The 24,883-nt window shown below is 38.6% G+C and overlaps 1 protein-coding gene and 1 long non-coding RNA gene across 3 annotated transcripts in view; both read right to left on the bottom strand.

Annotated features, from left to right (window-relative positions):
- VASP (vasodilator stimulated phosphoprotein) overlaps nucleotides 1-24,883 on the bottom strand; it is a 210,069-nt gene that overhangs the window by 98,941 nt on the left and 86,245 nt on the right. For both annotated transcript variants that reach the window (XM_053688823.1, XM_053688822.1), the window contains exons 3-4: nucleotides 9,324-9,492; nucleotides 9,143-9,203 (exon numbers count right to left, since the gene is read on the bottom strand). In XM_053688823.1, coding sequence (XP_053544798.1) covers nucleotides 9,143-9,203; nucleotides 9,324-9,492 — 230 coding nt within the window. The remainder of the gene's footprint in view (nucleotides 1-9,142; nucleotides 9,204-9,323; nucleotides 9,493-24,883) is intronic.
- Nucleotides 1,410-9,136, bottom strand: LOC128635696 (uncharacterized). Its single transcript, XR_008398561.1, has 3 exons — nucleotides 8,259-9,136; nucleotides 5,713-8,060; nucleotides 1,410-4,977 (listed from the first exon to the last, which is right to left on the bottom strand). It is a non-coding gene; the product is annotated as an uncharacterized LOC128635696 (long non-coding RNA).

The following is a 24,883-nucleotide window of genomic DNA, read 5'->3' as shown; positions in this document are numbered from 1 at the left end:
AGCTCTTCTACCCATCTATATCTCTACCTATCATCTATTTATATATACCAGCTCTTCTAGCCATCTATATCTCTACCTATCATCTATTTATATATACCAGCTCTTCTAGCCATCTATATCTCTACCTATCATCTATTTATATATACCAGCTCTTCTACCCATCTTTATCTCTACCTATCATCTATTTATATATACCAGCTCTTCTACCCATCTTTATCTCTACCTATCTTCTATTTATATATACCAGCTCTTCTACCCATCTTTATCTCTACCTATCATCTATTTATATATACCAGCTCTTCTAGCCATCTATATCTCTACCTATCTTCTATTTATATATACCAGCTCTTCTAACCATCTATATCTCTACCTATCATCTATTTATATATACCAGCTCTTCTACCCATCTATATCTCTACCTATCATCTATTTATATATACCAGCCCTTCTAGCCATCTATATCTCTACCTATCATCTATTTATATACACCAGCTCTTCTAACCATCTATATCTCTACCTATCTTCTATTTATATATACCAGCTCTTCTAACCATCTATATCTCTACCTATCATCTATTTATATATACCAGCTCTTCTACCCATCTATATCTCTACCTATCATCTATTTATATATACCAGCTCTTCTACCCATCTATATCTCTACCTATCATCTATTTATATATACCAGCTCTTCTACCCATCTTTATCTCTACCTATCATCTATTTATATATACCAGCTCTTCTACCCATCTATATCTCTACCTATCATCTATTTATATATACCAGCTCTTCTACCCATCTATATCTCTACCTATCATCTATTTATATATACCAGCTCTTCTACCCATCTATATCTCTACCTATCATCTATTTATATATACCAGCTCTTCTACCCATCTATATCTCTACCTATCATCTATTTATATATACCAGCTCTTCTAACCATCTATATCTCTACCTATCTTCTATTTATATATACCAGCTCTTCTACCCATCTATATCTCTACCTATCATCTATTTATATATACCAGCTCTTCTAGCCATCTATATCTCTACCTATCATCTATTTATATATACCAGCTCTTCTAGCCATCTATATCTCTACCTATCATCTATTTATATATACCAGCTCTTCTAGCCATCTATATCTCTACCTATCATCTATTTATATATACCAGCTCTTCTAACCATCTATATCTCTACCTATCTTCTATTTATATATACCAGCTCTTCTACCCATCTATATCTCTACCTATCATCTATTTATATACACCAGCTCTTCTACCCATCTATATCTCTACCTATCATCTATTTATATATACCAGCTCTTCTAACCATCTATATCTCTACCTATCATCTATTTATATATACCAGCTCTTCTAACCATCTATATCTCTACCTATCTCTATTTATATATACCAGCTCTTCTACCCATCTATATCTCTACCTATCATCTATTTATATACACCAGCTCTTCTACCCATCTATATCTCTACCTATCATCTATTTATATATACCAGCTCTTCTACCCATCTTTATCTCTACCTATCATCTATTTATATATCCCAGCTCTTCTACCCATCTATATCTCTACCTATCTTCTATTTATATATACCAGCTCTTCTACCCATCTATATCTCTACCTATCATCTATTTATATATACCAGCTCTTCTAACCATCATTATCTCTACCTATCATCTATTTATATATACCAGCTCTTCTAACCATCTTTATCTCTACCTATCATCTATTTATATATACCAGCTCTTCTAACCATCTATATCTCTACCTATCATCTATTTATATATACCAGCTCTTCTAACCATCTATATCTCTACCTATCATCTATTTATATATCCCAGCTCTTCTAGCCATCTATATCTCTACCTATCTTCTATTTATATATACCAGCTCTTCTACCCATCTATATCTCTACCTATCATCTATTTATATATACCAGCTCTTCTACCCATCTATATCTCTACCTATCATCTATTTATATATACACCAGCTCTTCTACCCATCTTTATCTCTACCTATCATCTATTTATATATACCAGCTCTTCTACCCATCTATATCTCTACCTATCATCTATTTATATATCCCAGCTCTTCTAACCATCTTTATCTCTACCTATCATCTATTTATATATACCAGCTCTTCTACCCATCTATATCTCTACCTATCATCTATTTATATATACCAGCTCTTCTACCCATCTATATCTCTACCTATCATCTATTTATATATACCAGCTCTTCTAGCCATCTATATCTCTACCTATCATCTATTTATATATACCAGCTCTTCTAGCCATCTATATCTCTACCTATCATCTATTTATATATACCAGCTCTTCTACCCATCTATATCTCTACCTATCATCTATTTATATACACCAGCTCTTCTAACCATCTATATCTCTACCTATCATCTATTTATATATACCAGCTCTTCTAGCCATCTTTATCTCTACCTATCTTCTATTTATATATCCCAGCTCTTCTACCCATCTATATCTCTACCTATCTTCTATTTATACATACCAGCTCTTCTAGCCATCTATATCTCTACCTATCATCTATTTATATACACCAGCTCTTCTAACCATCTATATCTCTACCTATCATCTATTTATATATACCAGCTCTTCTAACCATCTATATCTCTACCTATCTTCTATTTATATATACCAGCTCTTCTAACCATCTATATCTCTACCTATCATCTATTTATATATACCAGCTCTTCTAACCATCTATATCTCTACCTATCTTCTATTTATATATACCAGCTCTTCTACCCATCTATATATCTACCTATCATCTATTTATATATACCAGCTCTTCTACCCATCTATATCTCTACCTATCTTCTATTTATATATCCCAGCTCTTCTACCCATCTATATATCTCTACCTATCATCTATTTATATATACCAGCTCTTCTACCCATCTATATATCTCTACCTATCATCTATTTATATATACCAGCTCTTCTACCCATCTATATCTCTACCTATCATCTATTTATATATACCAGCTCTTCTAACCATCTATATCTCTACCTATCATCTATTTATATATCCCAGCTCTTCTACCCATCTATATCTCTACCTATCTTCTATTTATATATACCAGCTCTTCTACCCATCTATATCTCTACCTATCATCTATTTATATATACCAGCTCTTCTAACCATCATTATCTCTACCTATCATCTATTTATATATACCAGCTCTTCTAACCATCTTTATCTCTACCTATCATCTATTTATATATACCAGCTCTTCTAACCATCTATATCTCTACCTATCATCTATTTACATATACCAGCTCTTCTAACCATCTATATCTCTACCTATCATCTATTTATATATCCCAGCTCTTCTAGCCATCTATATCTCTACCTATCTTCTATTTATATATACCAGCTCTTCTACCCATCTATATCTCTACCTATCATCTATTTATATATACCAGCTCTTCTACCCATCTATATCTCTACCTATCATCTATTTATATATACACCAGCTCTTCTACCCATCTTTATCTCTACCTATCATCTATTTATATATACCAGCTCTTCTACCCATCTATATCTCTACCTATCATCTATTTATATATCCCAGCTCTTCTAACCATCTTTATCTCTACCTATCATCTATTTATATATACCAGCTCTTCTACCCATCTATATCTCTACCTATCATCTATTTATATATACCAGCTCTTCTACCCATCTATATCTCTACCTATCATCTATTTATATATACCAGCTCTTCTACCCATCTATATCTCTACCTATCATCTATTTATATATACCAGCTCTTCTAGCCATCTATATCTCTACCTATCATCTATTTATATATACCAGCTCTTCTACCCATCTATATCTCTACCTATCATCTATTTATATACACCAGCTCTTCTAACCATCTATATCTCTACCTATCATCTATTTATATATACCAGCTCTTCTAGCCATCTTTATCTCTACCTATCTTCTATTTATATATCCCAGCTCTTCTACCCATCTATATCTCTATCTTCTATTTATATATACCAGCTCTTCTAGCCATCTATATCTCTACCTATCATCTATTTATATATACCAGCTCTTCTACCCATCTATATCTCTACCTATCATCTATTTATATACACCAGCTCTTCTAACCATCTATATCTCTACCTATCTTCTATTTATATACACCAGCTCTTCTACCCATCTATATCTCTACCTATCATCTATTTATATATACCAGCTCTTCTAGCCATCTATATCTCTACCTATCATCTATTTATATACACCAGCTCTTCTAACCATCTATATCTCTACCTATCTTCTATTTATATACACCAGCTCTTCTACCCATCTATATCTCTACCTATCATCTATTTATATACACCAGCTCTTCTACCCATCTATATCTCTACCTATCATCTATTTATATATACCAGCTCTTCTAACCATCTATATCTCTACCTATCATCTATTTATATATACCAGCTCTTCTAACCATCTATATCTCTACCTATCTTATTTATATATACCAGCCCTTCTACCCATCTATATCTCTACCTATCATCTATTTATATACACCAGCTCTTCTACCCATCTATATCTCTACCTATCATCTATTTATATATCCCAGCTCTTCTAACCATCATTATCTCTACCTATCATCTATTTATATATCCCAGCTCTTCTAACCATCTATATCTCTACCTATCATCTATTTATATATCCCAGCTCTTCTAACCATCTATATCTCTACCTATCATCTATTTATATATACCAGCTCTTCTAGCCATCTATATCTCTACCTATCTTCTATTTATATATACCAGCTCTTCTAACCATCTATATCTCTACCTATCATCTATTTATATATACCAGCTCTTCTACCCATCTATATCTCTACCTATCATCTATTTATATATACCAGCTCTTCTAGCCATCTATATCTCTACCTATCATCTATTTATATACACCAGCTCTTCTAACCATCTATATCTCTACCTATCTTCTATTTATATATACCAGCTCTTCTAACCATCTATATCTCTACCTATCATCTATTTATATATACCAGCTCTTCTAGCCATCTATATCTCTACCTATCATCTATTTATATATCCCAGCTCTTCTACCCATCTATATCTCTACCTATCATCTATTTATATATACCAGCCCTTCTAGCCATCTATATCTCTACCTATCATCTATTTATATATACCAGCTCTTCTAGCCATCTTTATCTCTACCTATCATCTATTTATATATACCAGCCCTTCTAACCATCTATATCTCTACCTATCATCTATTTATATATACCAGCTCTTCTACCCATCTATATCTCTACCTATCATCTATTTATATATACCAGCTCTTCTACCCATCTATATCTCTACCTATCATCTATTTATATATACCAGCCCTTCTAGCCATCTATATCTCTACCTATCATCTATTTATATATACCAGCTCTTCTAGCCATCTATATCTCTACCTATCATCTATTTATATATACCAGCTCTTCTACCCATCTTTATCTCTACCTATCATCTATTTATATATACCAGCTCTTCTACCCATCTTTATCTCTACCTATCTTCTATTTATATATACCAGCTCTTCTACCCATCTTTATCTCTACCTATCATCTATTTATATATACCAGCTCTTCTAGCCATCTATATCTCTACCTATCTTCTATTTATATATACCAGCCCTTCTAACCATCTATATCTCTACCTATCATCTATTTATATATACCAGCTCTTCTACCCATCTATATCTCTACCTATCATCTATTTATATATACCAGCCCTTCTAGCCATCTATATCTCTACCTATCATCTATTTATATACACCAGCTCTTCTAACCATCTATATCTCTACCTATCATCTATTTATATATACCAGCTCTTCTAACCATCTATATCTCTACCTATCATCTATTTATATATACCAGCTCTTCTAGCCATCTATATCTCTACCTATCATCTATTTATATATACCAGCTCTTCTACCCATCTATATCTCTACCTATCATCTATTTATATACACCAGCTCTTCTAACCATCTATATCTCTACCTATCATCTATTTATATATACCAGCTCTTCTAGCCATCTTTATCTCTACCTATCTTCTATTTATATATCCCAGCTCTTCTACCCATCTATATCTCTATCTTCTATTTATACATACCAGCTCTTCTAGCCATCTATATCTCTACCTATCATCTATTTATATACACCAGCTCTTCTAACCATCTATATCTCTACCTATCTTCTATTTATATATACCAGCTCTTCTAACCATCTATATCTCTACCTATCATCTATTTATATATACCAGCTCTTCTAGCCATCTATATCTCTACCTATCATCTATTTATATATACCAGCTCTTCTACCCATCTATATCTCTACCTATCATCTATTTATATACACCAGCTCTTCTAACCATCTATATCTCTACCTATCATCTATTTATATATACCAGCTCTTCTAACCATCTATATCTCTACCTATCTTCTATTTATATATACCAGCTCTTCTACCCATCTATATATCTACCTATCATCTATTTATATATACCAGCTCTTCTACCCATCTATATCTCTACCTATCTTCTATTTATATATCCCAGCTCTTCTACCCATCTATATATCTCTACCTATCATCTATTTATATATACCAGCTCTTCTACCCATCTATATCTCTACCTATCATCTATTTATATATACCAGCTCTTCTACCCATCTATATCTCTACCTATCATCTATTTATATATCCCAGCTCTTCTACCCATCTATATCTCTACCTATCATCTATTTATATATCCCAGCTCTTCTACCCATCTATATCTCTACCTATCTTCTATTTATATATACCAGCTCTTCTACCCATCTATATCTCTACCTATCATCTATTTATATATACCAGCTCTTCTAACCATCATTATCTCTACCTATCATCTATTTATATATACCAGCTCTTCTAACCATCTTTATCTCTACCTATCATCTATTTATATATACCAGCTCTTCTAACCATCTATATCTCTACCTATCATCTATTTATATATACCAGCTCTTCTAACCATCTATATCTCTACCTATCATCTATTTATATATCCCAGCTCTTCTAGCCATCTATATCTCTACCTATCTTCTATTTATATATACCAGCTCTTCTACCCATCTATATCTCTACCTATCATCTATTTATATATACCAGCTCTTCTACCCATCTATATCTCTACCTATCATCTATTTATATATACACCAGCTCTTCTACCCATCTTTATCTCTACCTATCATCTATTTATATATACCAGCTCTTCTACCCATCTATATCTCTACCTATCATCTATTTATATATCCCAGCTCTTCTAACCATCTTTATCTCTACCTATCATCTATTTATATATACCAGCTCTTCTACCCATCTATATCTCTACCTATCATCTATTTATATATACCAGCTCTTCTACCCATCTATATCTCTACCTATCATCTATTTATATATACCAGCTCTTCTAGCCATCTATATCTCTACCTATCATCTATTTATATATACCAGCTCTTCTAGCCATCTATATCTCTACCTATCATCTATTTATATATACCAGCTCTTCTACCCATCTATATCTCTACCTATCATCTATTTATATACACCAGCTCTTCTAACCATCTATATCTCTACCTATCATCTATTTATATATACCAGCTCTTCTAGCCATCTTTATCTCTACCTATCTTCTATTTATATATCCCAGCTCTTCTACCCATCTATATCTCTATCTTCTATTTATATATACCAGCTCTTCTAGCCATCTATATCTCTACCTATCATCTATTTATATATACCAGCTCTTCTACCCATCTATATCTCTACCTATCATCTATTTATATACACCAGCTCTTCTAACCATCTATATCTCTACCTATCATCTATTTATATATACCAGCTCTTCTAACCATCTATATCTCTACCTATCTTCTATTTATATATACCAGCTCTTCTAACCATCTATATCTCTACCTATCATCTATTTATATATACCAGCTCTTCTAACCATCTATATCTCTACCTATCTTCTATTTATATATACCAGCTCTTCTACCCATCTATATCTCTACCTATCATCTATTTATATATACCAGCTCTTCTACCCATCTATATCTCTACCTATCTTCTATTTATATATCCCAGCTCTTCTACCCATCTATATATCTCTACCTATCATCTATTTATATATACCAGCTCTTCTACCCATCTATATATCTCTACCTATCATCTATTTATATATACCAGCTCTTCTACCCATCTATATCTCTACCTATCATCTATTTATATATACCAGCTCTTCTAACCATCTATATCTCTACCTATCATCTATTTATATATACCAGCTCTTCTAACCATCTATATCTCTACCTATCATCTATTTATATATACCAGCTCTTCTAACCATCTATATCTCTACCTATCATCTATTTATATATACCAGCTCTTCTAACCATCTATATCTCTACCTATCATCTATTTATATATACCAGCTCTTCTACCCATCTATATCTCTACCTATCTTCTATTTATATATACCAGCTCTTCTAACCATCTATATCTCTACCTATCATCTATTTATATATACCAGCTCTTCTACCCATCTTTATCTCTACCTATCTTCTATTTATATATACCAGCTCTTCTAGCCATCTATACAGTGTATATATTCATATACACTAGCTTGTTCACATTTCTACCTATCAACTCTAAAGTTCCATCAAGCCCTAGAGCTACTGTACGTTTATATCTATTCTGTCTAATACATCTACAGGGGCATTGGCACATAATATGCAAGAGTTGGCAAGTCTTGTGTATTGACAAGGATATATTACTGCACTGTTATTTAACTCCAGTCCTCAGACCACACCAACAGACGAGATTTTCAAGGTATATAATCAGCTAGCGGGTGGGTTAGTAACCATGATTACTGATCAGCGGATTATTTCACATTCTATAGTCCAGATATCATGAAAACCTGGCCTGAAGTAGAAAGTAACAAACATTGCACATTATACAGAAGGGAAAGAAAACCGGGCTTTTAGTTATTACTTTACCTTCTTGGTTGCTCCGGCTCTTCTACTTTAGGTCCGTTTTGGGAAAACCAATTATTATTTCCTAAAGGGAGAGAATGTGAGAGCTTGAAACAAGGGGATAGAGGAGAGGAAGGAGAATGAGAGGGTAACAGAATGAGCGGAGAATCAGAGCAGCAAAAGGCGCTCTCTTGGGATAACTTACCGGTCTCTAAGGCTTCAAGAGCCTGCAGCATTCCTGTAGCAAACTGGCCGGCCTCCTCCTTACTAGCAAAGTTTAATCCCCACACTTGTCGGGCGTCCCTCCACTGATGGAAGTTTGGTGTAGCCTGGTTGTATTTCAAGCCTCGAACCAGGGGACAGTTTATTACAACCTGAAAAGGCAAAAGACTGACTATAGCCCCCTATATATTACCCAATAATGATATTCCTAATTGCTACGGAATTTATAGGCCTCCCTGACCCTAATTATGTAATAAATGTCTATAGAATTATTCCACCTATCACCTAAGCGCAGGGTCCCCCAGACCCTATCTAATAAACCTGCTGCTGATTCCTCTCCCTTATCCCATAAGCACTGGGTCCCCTGACCCTATTATCTAATAAACCTGCTGCTGATTCCTCCCCTTATCCCATAAGCACTGGGTCCCCTAACCCCATTATCTAATAAACCTGCTGCTGATTCCTCCCCTTATCCCATAAGCACTGGGTCCCCTGACCCCATTATTTAATAAACCTGATGCTGATTCCTCCCCTTATCCCATAAGCACTGGGTCCCCTGACCCTATTATCTAATAAACCTACTGCTGATTCCTCCCCTTATCCCATAAGCACTGGGTCCCCTGACCCTATTATTTTATAAACCTGCTGCCGATTCCTCCCCTTATCCCATAAGCACTGGGTCCCCTGACCCCATTATTTAATAAACCTGCTGCTGATTCCTCCCCTTATCCCATCAGCACTAGGTCCCCTGACCCTATTATCTAATAAACCTGCTGCTGACTCCTCCCCTTATCCCATAAGCACTGGGTCCCCTGACCCTATTATTTTATAAACCTGCTGCCGATTCCTCCCCTTATCCCATAAGCACTGGGTCCCCTGACCCCATTATTTAATAAACCTGCTGCTGATTCCTCCCCTTATCCCATAAACACTGGGTCCCCTGACCCTATTATCTAATAAACCTGCTGCTGATTCCTCTCCTTATCCCATAAGCGCTGGGTCCCCTGACCCTATTATCTAATAAACCTGCTGCTGATTCCTCCCCTTATCACATAAGCGCTGGGTCCCCCTGACCCTATTATCTAATAAACCTGCTACTGATTCCTCCCCTTATCCTATAAGCACTGGATCCCCCTGACCCCATTATCTAATAAACCTGCTGCTGATTCCTCCCCTTATCCCATAAGCACTGGGTCCCCCTGACCCTATTATCTAATAAATCTGCTGCTGATTCCTCCCCTTATCCCATAAGCACTGGGTCCCCCTGACCCCATTATCTAATAAACCTGCTGCTGGTTGCTCCCCTTATCCCATAAGCGCTGGGTCCCCCTGACCCTATTATCTAATAAACCTGCTGCTGATTCCTCCCCTTATCCTATAAGCACTGGATCCCCCTGACCCCATTATCTAATAAACCTGCTGCTGATTCCTCCCCTTATCCCATAAGCACTGGGTCCCCCTGACCCTAGTATCTAATAAACCTGCTGCTGATTCCTCCCCTTATCCCATAAGCACTGGGTCCCCCTGACCCCATTATCTAATAAACCTGCTGCTGGTTGCTCCCCTTATCCCATAAACGCTGGGTCCCCCTGACCCTATTATTATCTAATAAACCAGCTGCTGATTCCTCCCCTTATACCATAAGCGCTGGGTCCCCTGACCCTATTATCTAATAAACCTTCTGCTGATTCCTCCCATTATCCCATAAGCGCTGGGTCCCCTGACCCTATTATCTAATAAACCTACTGCTGATTCCTCCCCTTATCCCATAAGCGCTGGGTCCCCTGACCCTAATATCTAATAAACCTGCTGCTGATTCCTCCCCTTATCCCATAAGCGCTGTGTCCCCCTGACCCTATTATCTAATAAATCTGCTGCCGATTCCTCCCCTTATACAATAAGCACTGGGTCCCCTGACCCTATTATCTAATAAACCTGCTGCTGATTCCTCCCCTTATCCCATCAGCACTGGGTCCCCTGACCCTATTATCTAATAAACCTGCTGCTGATTCCTCCCCTTATCCCATAACCACTGGGTCCCCTGACCCTATTATCTAATAAACCAGCTGCTGATTCCTCCCCTTATCACATAAGCACTGGGTCCCCTGACCCTATTATCTAATAAACCTGCTGCTGATTCCTCCCCTTATCACATAAATGTTGGGCCTCCTTGAACTAACTGAAGGCCAGATTACAAGTGGAGCACCTTAGCGATAAGGGGTTTATCGCGGCGATTTGTGCTCGTCGGGATTACCGCTGGTATTTCAAGTTGAAAGTAAAAAACGATTGCACTCAAGCTTTACAATAGAATGATTACCGCAACTTCAGAGCTCTGGTTAACTGTTAACTGTTTCGCAAAACATAAGTGTGTCACAAAACACATAAAAACATAATTTATGTAAGAACTTACCTGATAAATTTATTTATTTCATATTAGCAAGAGTCCATGAGCTAGTGACGTATGGGATATACATTCCTACCAGGAGGGGCAAAGTTTCCCAAACCTCAAAATGCCTATAAATACACCCCTCACCACACCCACAATTCAGTTTAACGAATAGCCAAGAAGTGGGGTGATAAGAAAGGAGCGAAAGCATCAAAATAAGGAATTGGAATAATTGTGCTTTATACAAAAAAAATCATAACCACCACAAAAAGGGTGGGCCTCATGGACTCTTGCTAATATGAAAGAAATGAATTTATCAGGTAAGTTCTTACATAAATTATGTTTTCTTTCATGTAATTAGCAAGAGTCCATGAGCTAGTGACGTATGGGATAATAAATACCCAAGATGTGGAACTTCCACGCAAGAGTCACTAGAGAGGGAGGGATAAAATAAAGACAGCCAATTCCGCTGAAAAATAATAATCCACAACTCAAAACAAAAGTTTTAATCTCAATAATGAAAAAAACTGAAATTATAAGCATCATAAGAATCAAACTGAAACAGCTGTCTGAAGTACTTTTCTACCAAAAACTGCTTCAGAAGAAGAAAAAACATCAAAATGGTAGAATTTAGTAAAAGTATGCAAAGAAGACCAAGTTGCTGCTTTGCAAATCTGATCAACAGAAGCTTCATTCCTAAACGCTCAGGAAGTAGAAACTGACCTAGTAGAATGAGCCGTAATTCTTTGAGGCGGGGATTTACCCGACTCTACATAAGCATGATGAATCAAAGACTTTAACCAAGACGCCAAAGAAATGGCGGAGGCCTTCTGACCTTTTCTGGACCCAGAAAAGATAACAAATAGACTAGAAGTCTTTCTAAAATCTTTAGTAGCTTCAACATAGTATTTCAAAGCTCTAACTACATCCAAAGAATGTAAAGATCTCTCCTTTGAATTCTTAGGATTAGGACACAATGAAGGAACAACAATTTCTCTACTAATGTTGTTAGAATTCACAACCTTAGGTAAAAATTTAAATGAAGTCCGCAACACTGCCTTATCCTGATGAAAAATCAGAAAAGGGGATTCACAAGAAAGAGCAGATAACTCAGAAACTCTTCTAGCAGAAGAGATGGCCAAAAGGAACAGAACTTTCCAAGAAAGTAATTTAATGTCCAGAGAATGCATAGGTTCAAACGGAGGAGCTTGTAAAGCCCTCAAAACCAAATTAAGACTCCAAGGAGGAGAGATTGACTTAATGACAGGTTTGTTACGAACCAAAGCCTGTACAAAACAATGAATATCAGGAAGATTAGCAATCTTTCTGTGAAAAAGAACAGAAAGAGCAGAGATTTGTCCTTTCAAGGAACTTGCAGACAAACCTTTATCCAAACCATCCTGAAGAAACTGTAAAATTCTAGGAATTCTAAAAGAATGCCAGGAGAATTTATGAGAAGAACACCAAGAAATGTAAGTCTTCCAGACTCGATAATAAATCTTCCTAGACACAGATTTACGAGCCTGTAACATAGTATTAATTACTGAGTCAGAGAAACCTCTATGACTAAGAATCAAGCGTCCAATTTCCATACCTTCAAATTTAATGATTTGAGATCCTGATGGAAAAAAGGGCCTTGAGATAGGTCTGGTCTTAACGGAAGAGTCCAAGGTTGGCAACTGGCCATCCGAATGAGATCCGCATACCAAAACCTGTGAGGCCATGCTGGAGCCACCAGCAGTACAAATGAACGTTCCATTAGAATTTTGGAAATCACTTTTGGAAGAAGAACTAGAGGCGGAAAGATATAGGCAGGATGATAATTCCAAGGAAGCGACAACGCGTCCACTGCCTCCGCCTGAGGATCCCTGGATCTGGACAGATACCTGGGAAGTTTCTTGTTTAGATGAGAGGCCATCAGATCTATTTCTGGAAGTCCCCAGATTTGAACAATCTGAAGAAATACCTCTGGGTGAAGAGACTATTCGCCTGGATGTAACGTCTGGCGACTGAGATAATCCGCTTCCCAATTGTCTACACCTGGGATGTGAACCGCAGAGATTAGACAGGAGCTGGATTCCGCCCATACAAGTATCCGAGATACTTCTTTCATAGCCTGAGGACTGTGAGTCCCACCCTGATGATTGACATATGCCACGGTTGTGACATTGTCTGTCTGAAAACAAATAAACGATTCTCTCTTCAGAAGAGGCCAGAACTGAAGAGCTCTGAAAATCACACAGAGTTCCAAAATGTTGATTGGTAATCTCGCCTCCTGAGATTCCCAAACCCCCTGCGCTGTCAGAGATCCCCATACAGCTCCCCAACCTGACAGACTCACATCTGTTGAGATCACAGTCCAGGTTGGACGAACAAAAGAAGCCCCTTGGACTAAACGATGGTGATCTATCCACCACGTCAGAGAGTGTCGTACATTGGGATTTAAGGATATTAATTGTGATATCTTTGTATAATCCCTGCACCACTGGTTCAGCATACAAAGCTGAAGAGGTCGCATGTGAAAACAAGCAAAGGGGATCGCGTCCGATGCAGAAGTCATGAGACCTAGAATTTCCATGCATAAAGCTACCGAAGGGAATGATTGAGACTGAAGGTTTCGACAGGCTGAAACCAATTTCAGACGTCTCTTTTCTGTTAGAGACAAGATCATGGACACTGAATCTATTTGAAAACCCAAAAAGGTTACCTGTGTCTGAGGAATCAACGAACTCTTTGATGAATTGATCCTCCAACCATGTCTTTGAAGAAACGACACAAGTTGATTCGTATGAGATTCTGCAGAATGTGAAGACTGAGCAAGTACCAAGATATCGTCCAAATAAGGAAATACCGCAATACCCTGTTCTCTGATTACAGAGAGAAGGGCACCGAGAACCTTTGAAAAGATCCTTGGAGCTGTTGCTAGGCCGAACGGAAGGGCCACAAACTGGTAATGCTTGTCTAGAAAAGAGAATCTCAGAAACTGAAAGTGATCTGGATGAATCGGAATATGAAGATATGCATCCTGTAAATCTATTGTGGACATATAATGCCCTTGCTGAACAAAAGGCAGAATAGTCCTTATAGTTACCATTTTGAATGTTGGTATCCTTACATAACGATTCAATATCTTTAGATCCAGAACTGGCCGAAGGAATTCTCCTTCTTTGGTACAATGAATAGATTTGAGTAAAACCCCAGACCCTGTTCCAGAACTGGAACTGGCACAATTACTCCAGCCAACTCTAGATCTGAAACACATTTCAGAAATGCCTGAGCCTTCACTGGGTTTATTGGAATGCGAGAGAGAAAAAATCTTCTCGCAGGCGGCCTTGCCTTGAAACCTATTCTGTACCCTTGTGAAACAATGTTCTGAATCCAAAGACTGTGAATCGAATTGATCCAAATGTCTTTGAAAAATCGTAACCTGCCCCCTACCAGCTGTGCTGGAATGAGGGCCGCACCTTCATGTGGACTTGGGGGCTGGTTTTGACTTTCTAAAAGGCTTGGATTTATTCCAGATTGGAGAAGGTTTCCAAACAGAAACCGTTCCTTTAGGGGAAGGGTCAGGCTTCTGTTCCTTATTCTGACGAAAGGAACGAAAACGATTAGCAGCCCTGTATTTACCTTTAAATTTTTTGTCCTGAGGCAAAAAAGTTCCTTTCCCCCCAGTAACAGTTGAAATAATAGAATCCAACTGAGAACCAAATAATTTATTACCTTGGAAAGAAAGAGAAAGCAAAGTTGACTTAGAAGACATATCTGCATTCCAAGTTTTAAGCCATAAAGCTCTTCTGGCTAAAATAGCTAAAGACATATACCTGACATCAATTCTAATGATATCAAAGATGGCATCACAAATAAAGTTATTAGCATGTTGAAGAAGATTAACAATGCTATGAGAATTATGATCTGTTACTTGTTGCGCTAAAGCCTCCAACCAGAAAGTGGAAGCGGCAGCAACATCAGCCAAAGAAATAGCAGGTCTAAGAAGATTACCTGAACATAAATAAGCTTTCCTTAGGAAGGATTCAATCTTCCTATCTAAAGGATCCTTAAAGGAAGTACTATCCGCCGTAGGAATAGTAGTACGTTTAGCAAGAGTAGAGATAGCCCGATCAACTTTAGGGATTTTGTCCCAAAACTCTAATCTGTCAGATGGCACAGGATACAATTTCTTAAACCTTTGAGAAGGAGTAAATGAAGTACCCAAATTATTCCATTCCCTAGAAATTACTTCAGAAATAGCATCAGGGACAAGGAAAAACCTCTGGAATAACTATAGGAGGTTTAAAAACCGAATTTAAACGCTTAGTAGATTTAGTATCAAGAGGACTAGACTCCTCCATATCTAATGCGATTAAAACTTCTTTAAGTAAAGAACGAATAAATTCCATTTTAAATAAATATGAAGATTTATCAGTGTCAATATCTGAGACAGAATCTTCTGAACCAGATAAATCCTCATCAGAAACAGACAAGTCAGAATGATGACAGTCATCTAAAAATTCATCTGAAATATGAGAAGTTTTAAAAGACCTTTTACGTTTACTGGAAGGAGGAATAACAGACAGAGCCTTCCTAATAGATTTAGAAACAAATTATTTTATATTAACAGGAACATCCTGAGCATTAGATGTTGAGGGAACAACAACAGGTAATGGATTATTACTAATGGAAATACTATCTGCATTAGCAAGTTTATCATGACATTCATCACAAACTACAGCTGGAGGAACAGTTACCACAAGTTTACAACAAATGCACTTAACTTTGGTAGAACCAGCATCAGGCAGCATCTTTCCAGAAGTAGATTCTGATCCAGGGTCAATTTGAGACATCTTGCAATATGTAAAAGAAAAAACAACATATAAAGCAAAATTTATCAAATTCCTTAAATGACAGTTTCAGGAATGGGAAAAAATGCCAATGAACAAGCCTCTAGCAACCAGAAGCAATGAAACATGAGACTGAAATAATGTGAAAAAAAGGTGGAGATAAGAATGACGCCCACATTTTTTGGCGCCAAAAATGACGCCCACATTATAGGCGCTAAGTACAACGGCTAAATTTATTTTGGCGCTAAGAATGACGCCACATCCGGTGACACCGACATTTTTGGCGCAAAAAACGTAAAAAAAAATGACGCAATCACGAACAACTTCCGGCGTCAATTAGGGCGCCGGAAATGACAAAATTTTTTGCGCCAAAAAAGTCAGCGCCAAAAATTACGCAATAAATAGAAGCATTTTCAGCCCCCACGAGCCTAACAGCCCACAGGGAAAAAACATAATTTATGCTTACTTGATAAATTTATTTCTCTTGTAGTGTATCCAGTCCACGGATCATCCATTACTTGTGGGATATTCTCCTTCCCAACAGGAAGTTGCAAGAGGATCACCCACAGCAGAGCTGCTATATAGCTCCTCCCCTCACTGCCATATCCAGTCATTCGACCGAAACAAGACGAGAAAGGAGAAACCATAGGGTGCAGTGGTGACTGTAGTTTAATTAAAATTTAGACCTGCCTTAAAAGGACAGGGCGGGCCATGGACTGGATACACTACAAGAGAAATAAATTTATCAGGTAAGCATAAATTATGTTTTCTCTTGTTAAGTGTATCCAGTCCACGGATCATCCATTACTTGTGGGATACCAATACCAAAGCTAAAGTACACGGATGATGGGAGGGACAAGGCAGGAACTTAAACGGAAGGAACCACTGTAGAAACTTTCTCCCAAAAACAGCCTCCGAAGAAGCAAAAGTGTCAAATTTGTAAAATTTTGAAAAGGTGTGAAGCGAAGACCAAGTCGCAGCCTTGCAAATCTGTTCAACAAAGGCCTCATTTTTAAAGGCCCAGGTGGAAGCCACAGCTCTAGTAGAATGAGCTGTAATCCTTTCAGGGGGCTGCTGTCCAGCAGTCTCATAGGCTAAGCGTATTATGCTCCGAAGCCAAAAGGAGAGAGAGGTTGTCGAAGCTTTTTGACCTCTCCTCTGTCCAGAGTAAACGACAAACAGGGCAGATGTTTGACGAAAATCTTTAGTAGCCTGTAAGTAAAACTTCAAGGCACGGACTACGTCCAGATTATGCAAAAGACGTTCCTTCTTTGAAGAAGGATTAGGACACAATGATGGAACAACAATCTCTTGATTGATATTCCTGTTAGAAATCAACTTAGGTAAAAACCCAGGTTTGGTACGCAGAACTACCTTGTCTGAATGAAAAATCAGATAAGGAGAATCACAATGTAAGGCAGATAACTCAGAGACTCTTCGAGCCAAGGAAATAGCCATCAAAAACAGAACTTTCCAAGATAAAAGTTTAATATCAATGGAAGAAGGGGTTCAAACGGAACTCCCTGAAGAACTTTAAGAACCAAGTTTAAGCTCCACGGGGGAGCAACAGTTTTAAACACAGGCTTAATCCTAACCAAAGCCTGACAAAATGCCTGGACGTCTGGAAATTCTGCCAGACGCTTGTGCAAAAGAATAGACAGAGCAGAGATCTGTCCTTTTAAAGAACTAGCTGATAAGCCTTTGTCCAAACCCTCTTGGAGAAAGGACAATATTCTAGGAATCCTAACCTTACTCCATGAGTAACTCTTGGATTCACACCAATAAAGATATTTACGCCATATCTTATGGTAGATTTTCCTGGTGACAGGCTTCCGAGCCTGTATTAAGGTATCAATGACTGACTCGGAGAAGCCACGCCTTGATAGAATCAAGCGTTCAATCTCCATGCAGTCAGTCTCAGAGAAATTAGATTTGGATGATTGAAAGGACCTTGTATTAGAAGGTCCTGCCTCAGAGGCAGAGTCCATGGTGGAAGAGATGACATGTCCACTAGGTCTGCATACCAGGTCCTGCGTGGCCACGCAGGCGCTATCAGAATCACTGATGCTCTCTCCTGTTTGATTTTGGCAATCAGTCGAGGGAGCAGAGGAAACGGTGGAAACACATAGGCCAGGTTGAAGAACCAAGGAGCTGCTAGAGCATCTATCAGCGTTGCTCCCGGGTCCCTGGACCTGGATCCGTAACAAGGAAGCTTGGCGTTCTGGCGAGACGCCATGAGATCCAGTTCTGGTTTGCCCCAACGATGGACCAGTTGAGCAAACACCTCCGGATGGAGTTCCCACTCCCCCGGATGAAAAGTCTGACGACTTAGAAAATCCGTCTCCCAGTTCTCTACGCCTGGGATGTGGATTGCTGACAGGTGGCAAGAGTGAGACTCTGCCCAGCGAATTATCTTTGAGACTTCTAACATCGCTAGGGAACTCCTGGTTCCCCCTTGATGGTTGATGTAAGCCACAGTCGTGATGTTGTCCAACTGAAATCTGATGAACCTCAGTGTTGCTAACTGAGGCCAAGCTAGAAGAGCATTGAATATTGCTCTTAACTCCAGAATATGTATTGGGAGGAGTTTCTCCTCCTGAGTCCACGATCCCTGAGCCTTCAGGGAGTTCCAGACTGCGCCCCAACCTAGAAGGCTGGCATCTGTTGTTACAATCGTCCAATCTGGCCTGCGAATGGTCATACCCTTGGACTGTTGGACCCGAGAAAGCCACCAGAGAAGAGAATCTCTGGTCTCTTGATCCAGATTTAGTAGAGGGGACAAATCTGAGTAATCCCCATTCCACTGACTTAGCATGCATAATTGCAGTGGTCTGAGATGCAGGCGCGCAAATGGCACTATGTCCATTGCCGCTACCATTAAGCCGATTACTTCCATGCACTGAGCCACTGACGGGCGTGGAATGGAATGAAGGACACAGCAAGCATTTAGAAGTTTTGATAACCTGGACTCCGTCAGGTAAATTTTCATCTCTACAGAATCTATAAGAGTCCCTAGGAAGGAGACTCTTGTGAGTGGTGATAGAGAACTCTTTTCCACGTTCACTTTCCACCCATGCGACCTCAGAAATGCCAGAACTATCTCTGTATGAGACTTGGCAATTTAAAAGCTTGACGTCTGTATATGGATGTCGTCTAGATACGGAGCCACCGCTATGCCTCGCGGTCTTAGACCCGCCAGAAGTGAGCCCAGAACCTTTGTAAAAATTCTCGGGGCAGTGGCCAACCCGAAGGGAAGAGCTACAAATTGGTAATGCCTGTCTAGAAAGGCAAACCTTAGAAACCGATGATGATCTTTGTGAATCGGTATGTGAAGGTAGGCATCCTTTAAGTCCACTGTGGTCATGTACTGACCCTCTTGGATCATGGGTAGGATGGTCCGAATAGTTTCCATTTTGAATGATGGAACTCTGAGGAATTTGTTTAAGATCTTTAGATCCAAGATTGGTCTGAAGGTTCCCTCTTTCTTGGGAACCACAAACAGATTTGAATAAAATCCCTGTCCTTGTTCCGTCTGCGGAACTGGATGGATCACTCCCATTACTAGGAGGTCTTGCACACAGCTTAGGAATGCCTCTTTCTTTATCTGGTTTGCTGATAACCTTGAAAGATGAAATCTCCCTTGTGGAGGAGAAGCTTTGAAGTCCAGAAGATATCCCTGAGATATGATCTCCAACGCCCAGGGATCCTGAACATCTCTTGCCCACGCCTGGGCGAAGAGAGAAAGTCTGCCCCCCACTAGATCCGTTTCTGGATAGGGGGCCGTTCCTTCATGCTGTCTTGGGGGCAGCAGCAGGCTTTCTGGCCTGCTTGCCCTTGTTCCAGGACTGGTTAGGTTTCCAGGCCTGTCTGGAATGAGCAACAGTTCCCTCTTGTTTTGAAGCGGAGGAAGTTGATGCTGCTCCTGCCTTGAAATTTCGAAAGGCACGAAAATTAGACTGTTTGGCCTTTGATTTGGCCCTGTCCTGAGGAAGGGTATGACCCTTGCCTCCAGTAATGTCAGCAATAATTTCCTTCAAGCCAGGCCCGAATAAGGTCTGCCCCTTGAAAGGAATGTTGAGTAATTTAGACTTTGAAGTCACGTCAGCTGACCAGGATTTAAGCCATAGCGCCCTACGCGCCTGGATGGCGAATCCGGAATTCTTAGCCGTTAGTTTAGTCAAATGAACAATGGCATCAGAAACAAATGAGTTAGCTAGCTTAAGCGTTCTAAGCTTGTCAATAATTTCATTCAATGGAGCTGTCTGGATGGCCTCTTCCAGGGCCTCAAACCAGAATGCCGCCGCAGCAGTGACAGGCGCAATGCATGCAAGGGGCTGTAAAATAAAACCTTGTTGAATAAACATTTTCTTAAGGTAACCCTCCAATTTTTTATCCATTGGATCTGAAAAAGCACAACTGTCCTCAACCGGGATAGTGGTACGCTTTGCTAAAGTAGAAACTGCTCCCTCCACCTTAGGGACCGTCTGCCATAAGTCCTGTGTAGTGGCGTCTATTGGAAACATTTTTCTAAATATAGGAGGTGGGGAAAAGGGCACACCGGGTCTATCCCACTCCTTGCTAATAATTTCTGTAAGCCTTTTAGGTATAGGAAAAACGTCAGTACACACCGGCACCGCATAGTATCTATCCAGCCTACACAATTTCTCTGGAATTGCAACTGTGTTACAGTCATTCAGAGCAGCTAATACCTCCCCAAGCAATACACGGAGGTTCTCAAGCTTAAATTTAAAATGAGAAATCTCTGAATCAGGTTTCCCCGAGTCAGAGATGTCACCCACAGACTGAAGCTCTCCTTCCTCATGTTCTGCATACTGTGACGCAGTATCAGACATGGCTCTAACAGCATTTGCGCGCTCTGTATCTCTCCTAACCCCAGAGCTATCGTGCTTGCCTCTTAATTCAGGCAATCTAGATAATACCTCTGACAGGGTATTATTCATGATTGCAGCCATGTCCTGCAAGGTTATCGCTATGGGCGTCCCTGATGTAATTGGCGCCATATTAGCGTGCGTCCCCTGAGCGGGAGGCGAAGGGTCTGACACGTGGGGAGAGTTAGTCGGCATAACTTCCCCCTCGACAGAACCCTCTGGTGACAATTCCTTTATAGATAAAGACTGATCTTTATTGTTTAAGGTGAAATCAATACATTTAGTACACATTCTCCTATGGGGCTCCACCATGGCTTTCAAACATAATGAACAAGTAGGTTCCTCTGTGTCAGACATGTTTAAACAGACTAGCAATGAGACTAGCAAGCTTGGAAAACACTTTAAAACAAGTTTACAAGCAATATAAAAAACGTTACTGCGCCTTTAAGAAACACAAATTTTCCCAAATTTTGAAATAACAGTGAAAAAATGCAGTTACACTAACGAAATTTTTACAGTGCATGTAAAAAGTTAGCAGAGCATTGCACCCACTTGCAAATGGATGATTAACCCCTTAATACCAAAAACGGAATAACAAATGACAAAAACGTTTTTTAAACAGTCACAACAACTGCCACAGCTCTACTGTGGCTTTTTACCTCCCTCAATACGACTTTTGAAGCCTTTTGAGCCCTTCAGAGAAGTCCTGGATCATGCAGGAAGAAGCTGGATGTCTGTGTCTGTAATTTTTGCTGCGCAAAAAAACGCCAAAATAGGCCCCTCCCACTCATATTACAACAGTGGGAAGCCTCAGGGAACTGTTTCTAGGCAAAATTCAAGCCAGCCATGTGGAAAAAACTAGGCCCCAATAAGTTTTATCACCAAACATATGTAAAAAACGATTAAACATGCCAGCAAACGTTTTAAAATACACTTTTATAAGAGTATGTATCTCTATTAATAAGCCTGATACCAGTCGCTATCACTGCATTTAAGGCTTTACTTACATTACTTCGGTATCAGCAGCATTTTCTAGCAAATTCCATCCCTAGAAAAATATTTTAACTGCACATACCTTATTACAGGAAAACCTGCACGCTATTCCCCCTCTGAAGTTACCTCACTCCTCAGAATATGTGAGAACAGCAAAGGATCTTAGTTACTTCTGCTAAGATCATAGAAAACGCAGGCAGATTCTTCTTCTAAATACTGCCTGAGATAAACAGTACACTCCGGTACCATTTAAAAATAACAAACTTTTGATTGAAGAAATAAACTAAGTATAAAACACCACAGTCCTCTTACAACCTCCATCTTAGTTGAGAGTTGCAAGAGAATGACTGGATATGGCAGTGAGGGGAGGAGCTATATAGCAGCTCTGCTGTGGGTGATCCTCTTGCAACTTCCTGTTGGGAAGGAGAATATCCCACAAGTAATGGATGATCCGTGGACTGGATACACTTAACAAGAGAAAAGTCAATTTTTAAGGTAAGAAAAAATGATCATTCATATGCATTATCCCAAATAATGAAACTGACTGTCTGAAATAAGGAATACTGATCATCCTGAATCATGGCAAATATAAGTTTTAAACACATATATTTAGAACTTTATATATAAAGTGCCCAACCATAGCTTAGAGTGTCATAATAAAATAAGACTTACTTACCCCAGGACACTCATCTACATATAGTAGATAGCCAAACCAGTACTGAAACGAGAATCAGTAGAGGTAATGGTATATAAGAGTATATCGTCGATCTGAAAAGGGAGGTAGGAGAAGAAATCTCTACGACCGATAACAGAGAACCTATGAAATAGATCCCCTAGAGGAAGACCATGGTATTCATATAGGCAATACTCTCTTCACATCCCTCTGACATTCACTGCACTCTGAAAGGAAAACCGGGCTCCAGCCTGCTGCGAAGCGCATATCAACGTAGAATCTAGCACAAACTTACTTCACCACCTCCACGGGAGGAAAGTTTGTAAAACTGAATTGTGGGTGTGGTGAGGGGTGTATTTATAGGCATTTTGAGGTTTGGGAAACTTTGCCCCTCCTGGTAGGAATGTATATCCCATACGTCACTAGCTCATGGACTCTTGCTAATTACATGAAAGAAAAATACATTACATAGTCTAGTTACAGATATGAGATCTTAGGCAAAGGGCTTTAACAGACATACATATAAATATTTAATAATGTATGTATGTATGTATGTATGTATGTATGTATATCTTTGCAAAAAGGAGGACACTCACAGGATTTGAAAATAGTCAATAGGGTTTATTGAACATACATAGCATGTTAATGCGTAACAAGTCAGTCGACGTTTCGGCTCTTTTCAGTAAACCACCTTCAAGACAAATTTTAAATTTCAGTGCGGCTAACAAGCTGTGCTCCCGGCGGAAAAATTAATTTAAGGGGAGAACGTCGACTGACTTGTTATGCATTAACATGCTATGTATGTTCAATAAACCGTATTGACTATTTTCAAATCCTGTGAGTGCCCTCCTTTCTTGCAAAGTTGTATATCTCAATCTTTGAGGACTGCAGTTGCACCCAGATCACTTGTTGTGTACAAAGGTTGGAGTGCTGGGCCACTGGTTAATTGACACACACACACACATATATATATATATACATATATATATATATATATATATATATATATATATATATATATATATATATATATACACATACACACACGTGTGTATGTGTATGTATGTATGTATGTATGTATTATATAATCTATTAATAAATACAAAGAACATTCTTCTATTTGCAGATCATTGGAATGGGAAATATTTAGATGCTTTAACATCTACTTAACTGCAAACTCCTATGCACTTGTATATATGTCTAAATATGTGTACATATGTATTTGTGTGTGTGTGTGTGTGTGTATGTGCACTCGCAATTCAAAGATAGTCAGCAACCAGGGTGCTCAGTAAAAATTTCAATAAGTATCAACAAGTAGGGACTGCACTCACTGGATTCAGTTCAAATAATACCTTATTTATTCAATGGTGACGTTTCGGGGTACGCAAACCCCTTCCTCAGACGTCTGAGGAAGGGGTTTGCGTACCCCGAAACGTCACCATTGAATAAATAAGGTATTATTTGAACTGAATCCAGTGAGTGCAGTCCCTACTTGTTGATATATATATACATATATATATTTAAATAAATATATATTTTACCAAAAAACATCAGATATTTGTAGAAATATGTATTTATGAATAAATAGAACAAATTCCATTTTGTGAAGAACATTGGAATGTTAAATAGTCATATTTTTTATGTTGGGTTATTGCAAATGAGAATATGCGATAAGGTTTGTGAGAGAGTGGAGTGTTGTTTTTTTCCCCCCACTTTTTTTTCACCATTGACTTTTATGGGGAAACACGTGAGCGCACACACGGT

This window comes from Bombina bombina, chromosome 7 (assembly GCF_027579735.1).
Source record: "Bombina bombina isolate aBomBom1 chromosome 7, aBomBom1.pri, whole genome shotgun sequence".
Classification (NCBI taxonomy): Eukaryota; Metazoa; Chordata; class Amphibia; order Anura; family Bombinatoridae; genus Bombina; species Bombina bombina.
The sequence above is the reverse complement of the archived record's forward strand: the minus strand, read 5'-3'. Positions and strand labels throughout refer to the sequence as shown.